The sequence below is a fragment of the Nelumbo lutea genome, chromosome 3, assembly GCF_056320005.1.
Source record: "Nelumbo lutea isolate HS-2025 chromosome 3, American lotus-T2T, whole genome shotgun sequence".
NCBI lineage: Eukaryota > Viridiplantae > Streptophyta > Magnoliopsida > Proteales > Nelumbonaceae > Nelumbo > Nelumbo lutea.
Window position 1 is genome coordinate 46450911 of NC_142686.1, and position 9965 is coordinate 46460875.

At 37.4% G+C, this 9965-nt stretch overlaps 1 protein-coding gene across 2 annotated transcripts; it reads left to right on the top strand.

The window, feature by feature from the left end:
• Positions 1–664: 664 nt before the first annotated feature.
• On the top strand, positions 665–2950 carry LOC148864716 (protein BASIC PENTACYSTEINE7-like). Of its 2 annotated transcripts, none has more exons than XM_088981364.1 (2): positions 665–951; positions 1799–2950. In XM_088981364.1, the coding sequence occupies exon 2, from the start codon at positions 1879–1881 to the stop codon at positions 2731–2733; it is 855 nt and encodes a 284-aa protein (XP_088837490.1). In that variant the 5' UTR covers positions 665–951; positions 1799–1878; the 3' UTR covers positions 2734–2950. The 2 variants fall into 2 exon arrangements, with proteins under 2 accessions (XP_088837490.1, XP_088837491.1); XM_088981365.1 differs by having other exon boundaries at positions 688–951; positions 1065–2950.
• Positions 2951–9965: the final 7015 nt, after the last annotated feature.

Sequence of the window (9965 nt, forward strand, 5' to 3'; positions counted from 1 at the left end):
TCTATTCTACGCAGAGGCCACCAGACCCTTATCCTACACCTGAACGAATCTTTCCTCGCGTCGAAACTCGAGACTCGAAACCCCTACACTACATTCATTCACTTTTGTTCATCCGTACCGTACCACAGCATATATACTTCAAATCCAGCGATCCAGATCACTTTAATCAGTCAAAAAGGAGGTTCCACTGTTCCACACTCCACAGACGTTAAGCTGATAATCTCTGCCTATAAGCCGAATCCGTAGCCGTCCGATACATGTGATTCCATTTCCATTGTGTGTGGTCTCTTTTCAATTGCACTTGGTCAGATACAAAATACAGATCGATACCAACTCTCCGTCAGGTCATTTCTCCAAAGTTCAATGAGACATGGATTCGACGGCTGCGATCATCCGAAATGGTTGCTTTTTTTACCTTTAACGTTAAATAAAAAAATGGGCCGTTTAGTGGGGCCCACCATTTATTGTAATTAGTCCAAGTGGTCCCCACTTCCGGACTGTCCAGTGTCAACCAAAAAGTTTTACCTTTCAATCGCTCTCACCAGTCACCACCCGTTAAATATTGATATTTCATGGTCAAAAACCTGAAGCGCAACATGGCGTAAGTTAGACATATGCACTTGTTAAAAATCGTTTAACCGTAAAAATATTTAATTTTATGACTGTATTTTTCAACTTGAAGAGCCCAAGAAAAGTACGCAGAGCGAGTATTTCATGGCAGTAGAGGCATCTCTGGGCTTGCAAAACCATAGAAACAGAACAAAGTTACTTTTTAGTTTTTTCCTTCCCCCCCCCCCCCCCCCCCCCCTTCTCTCTCTCTCTCTGAACTACTACTACAACACCCAACAAGATGGAAAAGAGGAAAGACTGAAATGTTTACCGGGAAAAGAGTTTCTTCCGTCGAAAATAAACGAGGATAATTAGAAGTCTTTCTTGGTGATCGTTTATCTGGTAAGTTTCTTTCTCCATCTTTCTAGCCCTTTGAATCCTTCTTTTACTTTTTTCTGTGGATAGAGAATCTTTACTGCATGTTTGTTTTGATGGGTGTACTTACTTTGGTGTAGTTCTGGTTGTTCTTTCACGGGAATATGTGTTTCCCCTTGCAAGTTCTTAGGTTCGGCTTGGTTTGATTGACAACCCAGATGATGTATCAACAGTTTCTTCTCTGACTTTGAGGGTCTCGAGTGGTTACTGGCATGGGTCTTGGTTTCCTTCTCAGCTTATGTGTTTTTACATGATGAAATTGGTTTTCTTTGGTTTTAATCCATTAGATTTAATGCACTGTGTAGGGTTTACATTTTATTGTGTATTCAGGAGTCAATAGATCAAGTTTTGTTTTTTATTTTCATTTTAAGATGTCTGATGAAAGACTTCATCGATGCTAAATATTGCGCTGAACTGTTCTGAAGTGATCTTTTGTTTCTATAAAAGTACATTCTGTAAAGTTAGGATCATTTTCTTCCTAAATCCATGGATCAACTGTTATACCTGCTGTTCTTAAATGTTCCGACAAGGGGCCCTGTATTTGGCGCCGAGGGTGTCAGTTTCAGGCATACAGTTTTAGTATTGAGTTCATCTGTTGATCATGGTTCCTTTTTTTGGACTCTCTGAAGCGATTTGACTAATTATTTTCTTGTTATATGACTGATTTTAGAGACAAATTGAAGTTACATTTGGCTATTTTGTCTAGGCTAATTGTTTTATAATATGGTTTGTGCCATTGTTTGTAGTTGGTGTTTCTCCACGTTTCTCTAGAATTTCTGATGCTGGTTTGTTCTACATTAATGTCACATTACAGTTTCCTTTCTAGTATGCGGATATAGTAGTCTGTTTCCCTGCACAAGAAATCATTTGAGGATTGTTTTGTCACTGGCTTACATGGATGAGAAAGGTGGACTGGGTATTCGGAATTGGAATTTCTCGGAGCAGTCCGTGGGTGTAGATGCAGTATTGAAGCCCGTCTCTGGAGTCCAAGTCCCTGGTGGAACCTCTGGACATCAAACTGCCTTTTTAAAGATGGGGGCATATGGCAACAGAAATTCCATGATTCCTCATGCTGATGCAGGAGCATCTGCTATGGAGTATGCTGGGCACTGTTGGGTTCACCCTAGAAACTTCTTGCCTGTCAATAAAGCCAGTCCGTCTCCACTTCAGGCAATTCCACTGAACACAGACGGAGGCATCCCTGTTGTTCCTACTGGTATGGGTGTACCAACAGATGGACAAACACAAAGTAGTGAGTTTGGGACTAAATCATCAAAGATCAGAAAACAGCAGCCTTCTGCAAAGAAATCTAATCGTGTTGCTTCCAAGGTCTTAAGGCCAAAGCAACCCAAAAAGAAGCCCTCTGTCTCTACAAAAAAGAAGAATAATTCTATATCCACTGTAAAGCATGAGAAGAAAATTTTGGATATTGTCATAGATGGAACCACGATAGATTTTTCACAGATGCCTGCTCCAATTTGCTCCTGCACTGGTGTAGCTCGACAGTGCTACAGATGGGGTGCCGGTGGATGGCAATCCTCCTGTTGCACCACAAGCATATCTGAATACCCTCTCCCAATGAGTACCACAAGGCCTGGAGCACGCATGGCGGGGAGGAAAATGAGTAATGGTGCATATGCGAAGCTTCTGCAGAGACTTGCAAGTGAAGGTTATGACCTTTCTCATCCAGTTGACTTGAAGGATCATTGGGCTAGACATGGTACCAATAAGTTTGTTACAATCAAGTAAAGGTGAAAACTTGAAAAGTGGTTTCTTTTATGCTTTGTTTTCATGCTTCTCTAATTCAAGTTTTTGCTGTTTAGATATACTTCCTGCTGTATCTAGAGACATGATAAAGCAGTTTTGTAAAGGTGATTTTCTGTCATATCACAAAGACCTGGCTTTAGGTTCTTCTGATGAGAAATTAGTTGGGATTTTAATTTATCAAGATTAACTACTTACATCACCTGTAAATGGCTTTTCCTTCTATTGTTCCTTTCTATATTTCTTCATGCTACAAGTTTACTTTTTGTGGGCAACATAATTGAATCTTTTCTTTCCTGAGGTTAAACTTAGAGATATAGTTAATATTTTTATCAGCTGTATAGGGTTGTAAAATTATCTCTTTTCTTTTCCTTGTTGTAAGAATTTTATATATTTCAATTCTGCTTGAGATAGTAGGGTCTTTAATTCAGCTAGTCTTGAATCTTGATTATAATGTTTGTCTGGGTTCCATTTTTCCTACCTCACCAGGTTCTGTAGCTAATCAATCAACAATGCCTCCTAATTTTAATACAACTCCCTTCTGTCCTTCCTCTTATCCAAGGTTCAAAATTTTGATACGATATGTCCGGTATCAGGAGCTCTCTAATACCCCAAATAGGGGGTGTTTCAAACTTTGACCACTTTCAGGGGGTAGGCATGCCTAAAACCCGACCCTCTGAAGCAATTTTGGAAAAAATTAAAAAGAAAAAGTTGTTAAATATCAAACACCTGATACACCTGTTTGTGCGAATTGGGTGTATTGATTACTTTAAGCCCTGTTCTTCTCTAAGGAACCATCTTTAGAATCTAGATCTAGTCAAATAGCAAGTTAAACTTGATGTCTCTAAGGCTCATTATGGATGTTTAAATCGCTTATTCATTATATATATAATCTATAAAACCCTGAAAATTCTAGTATTACCTAAACAGTTGGTAACAAGAATTTGGCAGCTTACTACACATGGTTGGAGCACAAAATAATGTTTGAAATTAATTTCATTACATCCAATTGGTAGAGAAAATTAATTGGCTCTAGACCAACTTTTTGACCAAGGTCAAAATACTCAAAGTGGAGGAGATTATGAGCTAGGAATATCAGGTGCAAGGTTCAAAATTTTGATACAGTACACCCCATATCAGGCATATCGAATCAAATTGGTGCCTTTCGATATGTGAAATACAGGTCTTTTATTTCAGGGCGTAGACATGCCTTAAACCAACACTTCTGAAAAGGTTTTGAGAAAAAAAAAGAAAAACTTAAAAACATGACATACGTGTGGGGTTCAGAGTATCGATACACCCTTCCATCGTATCGGGGTGTATCGATACTTTGAACCATGATCAGGTATTATAAAGAAAATTTAAAAGGGTTTTTGAATTTCTAATCTCTTAGGTGTGCTTATGTGGTTTGGATCTCCAGACCCAGTATCAGAAATCCTTATATCAGTGGTTCTAGGCGAGGGAGTACTATATTAGTAGAGAGCGGTTACATCAAAAGGGTAGATTCATAAGGGTCAAAGAAGTGCTTGGGAATTGTAAAGAATCACTAGTTTTTCCTTATTTTTTGCTACAAAATCTTGGTTTGTGGGGACGGAAAGGGGAGCTTGAAGGCAGGATTGTTACCAGCTGAGCCAACTTGCACCTTCAATGGACTCATGATGGAATGGCCACAGAATAACTACAATGTCAGGACTCGGGAATTATGTACATGGTGGCAGTTGTTTCCTTTTAGCTTGTGATGCATTTATATTTTAATAGAGCTTCCCTGTCATCTAATGGTTGGGGATGTTCTCTCTATTTTTTGGATCATTACTTCATTAGCATGACAAAACAAGTGTAAGCTGGTGGATTTGGGCCATTTGGCACTCAGTCTCACCTCGAAAGTTTGAGGAAGATGGCCACGGAAGCATGTCAGTGTGGTGTGGGGGAGGAATACGGGTTTTTCCCCATAAAATGAATCTATTGTGTGTTGTTGATGGGCATATGTGGGTATGGGATTTATAATGTTTTTAGACCTCCCATATTCTAGAATTTTCTTATATTTTGTCTTTGCCTTTTTTTCCCTTTAATTGGTATTCCAGGATGTTATAGCACTAGTTGATGCAAATGGCTCTAGTTAAGTGAACAATTGATCTGAACAGGTCCAGTCTTACTCGGGTTAATACTGGGTCAATTAGGTTAATATAAATCCACTGTCTTACAACAAGTTCTACTAATGAAAGGTATTTTTTATAGTAAATGAAAAACTATAAATAAAATAAAAAAAAGAAAATAAACCAGAGTACAATGTGGCCCAATGAGGGGTATTTTCCTACATTAATAGAAGTGTTATTAGTGTTACTGATCAGAAAACAAGCACGGTCTTGTATAGTTGTAATTAATTGTAGTTTTGGATTTGGAAAAAAGCTGGGGGATGGGATATAGTTGATTTTTCAGCCCTTCACTCTTATTATGGAGTGCAATGAAATCCATAGAATTTTGTGATTTCTCAATGCCAGCTTATATTTTTCATTGCAACAGAGATTGTAAAGCATTTTAATTCCCCAAGGCTGAGTTATTTGATTTTCTCCATAGGGATTTCTATCAACATGGGCGCTTAGAAGGGTGTTTATATTGAACTTTAATGGTCCTTGGGATTTGGGAAGTTGGGGGTCCTTGATAGAGTATCAAATGTTCAATGAAGTGGTTCTCTGACTTTTTTCCCTTTTCATGTAGTTTTCAGTTTTGTTTGGGGGTGAGGGGTGGTAGTTTGCCATGCGTGTTTTTTCTCTTTAGGATCCAATGGCATTCTTTGTAATTATGATGAACAGTGCTACGCCCTACACTTTGTTTACTTATAAACTGTTCTTTTCATTGTTTTAAGAGTTAGACCAATGACATTTTTGGGTCCTGCTTAAATAACATGTTTCATGGTTTCAATGGACTAACTGCCCAGTTAACCAGTAAAACCATGACTAAATGAGCCTTCTAGTTTTATGTTTTTGTCAGAGATGAATGAACGGGTTCTTTAAGAAACCTAAGTGAGATTCTAGGCTTTATCTCTTTTTTGTCTCAATGTCCTTATTTTTATTTCAGCCCTTGGAATGCTATCAATAACCTGGAGAATAGTAATCAATTTATTCAAGGAAGGCTGGTATATTGATCTTTAGTATGTTTTCACTTCAACTTATCCAAAACTATAGTTTCTCGTTGTTTTTTTCCTTGGAGGGAGAAATATCTCTTAGAAATTATATCTGTAGAACTTTAGTTTCTTGCCCTGGGTGGGGGATTGTTTTTTCATTCTCTACTTAAATTTCTTTCTCTGGAAATTTCTGTATAACCATGAAATTTAAGTCTATATTCTTCTCCTAAACCTAAACCTTGAACCTGCAAGCTTAAGTTGTCATTTGATAACCTGTCCACATTTTCCAAACCCAAACCCTTAATAAACCCTTTTTTCATCCAGTCTTGTTAAAAGTTTTCTCACTCCTTATAGTATACCAATAGCAAGTATTAGGCATTACCCAAAACCTAATTTGGTGAGGTTTGAGGTTGAGTTCTTGATTCAATTTCAGTCTCTGGTTGCCATCTGGATGCAGATATTAAACAAATTTTCCATTTCTTGAATCTAGTTCGGTTATGGCATCTGTTATCAAGTTTTCCTTTTGATTGGGTAGGAAGAACAATTGGGTTTTATGATGAAATTTTGAAAAAAAAAAAATTGGAGGACAAATTTGAAATTTCATATTTCCAATCAATATTTTAACTATGATGTCCATTTGTCAGAAAACTTAAAAAGTACTTAAATAATTCTTTAAAAAAACCTGATTGGTTAGTTTAAGTATTTAATACTTTAAAAAAAATGAGAACAGCAACTAAAGGACAAAGGAGTGTGTAGAGCATCATCAGAAAACGGGATCTGCTCCTCACAGTTGGGCGCCTCACATGCACATCCACCGTGCATTTTTTTTTGAAAGAACCACCGTGCATTGGGTATCAAGGAAAGGTTACATTGTTATGACATCAAGAAAATCCACGTACACTCGTCCATTGATCAAGTCCTAAATTCTGAATTACCATTATTCAATTAAAGTCCAGAACACTTTTTCAGAATAGATGAATGAAGTACCATAAATTTCAAATATGAAAAGGTGTTCTACCGAAATAAAATAGGCAAGAAAGGTGATGAATGCCACTTCAAAAATATCACTTCTCAACTTTCTGTTTTTTTTTTTTTTTCTCTTATTGTTTAGCAAACCAAACATGACCTAAAGAGAGACGGGAGGGTGAAACACTACCGGGCACTGGCAGTCTTAATTCTATGGAGTATGGTTTTCAAAACCGGATCGGATCAGACTGGAAAAATCGGGAATGGGTCTGTTTTATCTCAGAACCGTTATTTTTCCAAAACCTTTGATTTGGTCAGCAAATTGCTGACCTGGGCAATCGAACCATTCGAACTATTTAATGATTTGGCTGGTTTTTATTTATTTTTTTATTTTTTATCAAAACGGGCTGACCATTTGGTTCAAATAGTTGGACTGTTCAACCTGAGAACTGGATCCTAATCCACTTGTTGTCCAGGTTGCTATGGAACACGATTGTAATCTCTAGTTAATAGATCATGGGATTGGTTGGAATTTGGCATTTTGGTACAATACATGGTGAGTGTCACTTCGCTGTTCTACAATGAGGCTGCATTCATCACATGGTCTTTGAAACACCCAATGTTCTCCATTCAATGAGATAATCACCATTTCTCCCAAGAGGGATTGGGTTTCTTTCACCCAAAAGCTCAGCTCTCTAAATTAAAAGCATGAGAGTAATTTTAGCCACGTGACTTATAAAATATTCAAAATTCTCAAGGCAGCTTATCACTGTCAGCTGGAACCTGACTTTTATAATCAAATACATGAAATGGGATGATTCTATCGTGTTGATTTTTAATGTATGTAATTATGTATTGTTTAGTGTGCGATTGCCTTTATTGTAATTAGCATACACGATACATGCTATGTTGCAAATGTAAAGATATAAGTTACATTATATAATAAAATTTACTGTTATAAACTGTATCAAAACCAAGGCAATATCCGCTTTATAATAGCATAGATGATGAGGGTATTCTCATTATAGCTATCTTTTATGTTACAATGAAGGCAAGCAAGAACTGAGGAACTGAGGATGGAAAGGAAACTAAGGGTTGAACTCAGGGGAGTTGGATCTGATTGAGAGTCTAAACCCAGCCCTAAGATGCAAACCTCAGACTCAAGTCTAGCCCAACCCAAGGTGAAGCAGGAGTTCATCAATCCACGCCCAACCTGAACTTAACCTAACACAACTCGGCCTGAGCTTAGGTCAGCCTGAGTAGTAGGGATGATCATGGGTATGTGTATATCCAGGCCAGCTGAGATACAAAATCTAGGGTCAGCCCATAAAGTTACAGGCTGAATAAGCCTGGCCACCTAGGCTGGGCCCATTCAAATTTTAACAAAATCCTAACCCAAGCCCGCCCAAATTGGCCATCAGGCTAGGAATGATTACCCAATAAGGAAGGAATTGATATTCCCTCTTGAGCTGCTGTGGCTATAAGCGAAGAGGATCTAGACCCACCATCAGACGTGTCTACTTTTAAAAAATACTAGCACCAAACCAGTTATTCAAATGGTCCCAGTTATATACATTTGATTAGAAAACTATGACTCTTTAAGCTATTCCATCCACTGCCATCCATACATAACCATGAAGGAAGGGAAAATCCATCATATGGATGGCCGAACCATGTTGGATGGTAGGATGAAATTTCAAAAATTTTCTTTTACCCTTTTGGGAATCGCATTCTCAATTTTAGAAAAATCGCATTTTTTAAAAATCGTTCTTATAGTGAACCGGACTAGATCTGAAACCAAAAGAAAGGGAAGTGAATACTTGATACGGATTCTACACATGTAGTTCCCAAAATGAATGTTCACACCCAAGGACCATTAAAAATTAAACTGATGGTTTCATCTAATTTGATGAGCATAAAGATTAAAGAAGAAAGATGCTTGCACCATGGACCTCTGATTGCCCTTGCACCACTAAATGACAAAACCAAACACTGCCTAACCATCATGTATCTGCAGTTTGGTACAAACCTGTCTTAAAAGTTTTGTCATTTGCGATTATGGCGCTGATACTGGTTTAGAAGGTAATATCATCAGATGGAACATTGATATGGGCATTTCAAGCATTTTTTTTTTCAGTGAGTTCGTTTGGTTTGCTTGTTTTTTGTTGGTTTTTGTGTAACCCGGCTTTGGTTTCATAATTCATAACAAGCTGCTGCTAAGTGCTAAGCCTGATTTTGGTTCAATCCAGTCCGACAAGGATTCAATTTTGATAGCCATTACACTGACTGATATAAAGAGATTGTTCAATGTACATGTTACAACCAATAACCTCCCCAACCTTTATATCTTATAAGGCTGTTTTAAAATATTTTTACTCTTGGAAGGCCACAAATTAATCAACAAATATCTGCTGTAAAGTGTGGGGCAATATTGTGTGGCCTAGTAGATTGAAATAATTTGGACACTGATCCTGTCTCACAAAAATGTTCTTGATTGGTGTCTGATGTGAAAAGCACTTGTATTAGCAACAATTTTAATCAACTTGGTCCGTTGATAACAGCCAAAGTTGTTGAGCTGAATGACTTATTGCTTTGTCTTTTAGTGAATAAGTTATTAAACAGGCTTTGCACTCTTTAATGGCTGAAGGTAAAACTTGGTTGATTACTACACCCTTGAAGATTTAGTTATTAAACACTAATGAATCATTCAATTCAGCCACTTCAGCAAGTTGGGTTGATTATTATGCCCTCAAATATTTTATTTTTTAGTTATTTAAGCCATCCAGGTCAGCCTATTTATCAGAAAGTCCCTCTATATTTAATTAGTAGGTGAGGTGTTGGATACCCTACATTTTCTGTATTGCAACTTCTTTTCTGCCCATCCATGAATGTGTTTAGACTGGATAAGTATAGTATCCAATGGATGGCAAACAGGGACCTCTATGCCTCTACCAGCTTTATTCATTATTTTAAGTGGGAAAATATTTTTCTTTTATCCTTTAAAATTAACACTATTTGTATCTTTCTTTAGAGGTCTTTTAGAAATCTAGGAAGATAGAAAGTTTTGGAAAGAAAGAGAAATCCTACTTGAGGTATTGGGTTCACCCAGATTGCATTGAGTACATCCAAG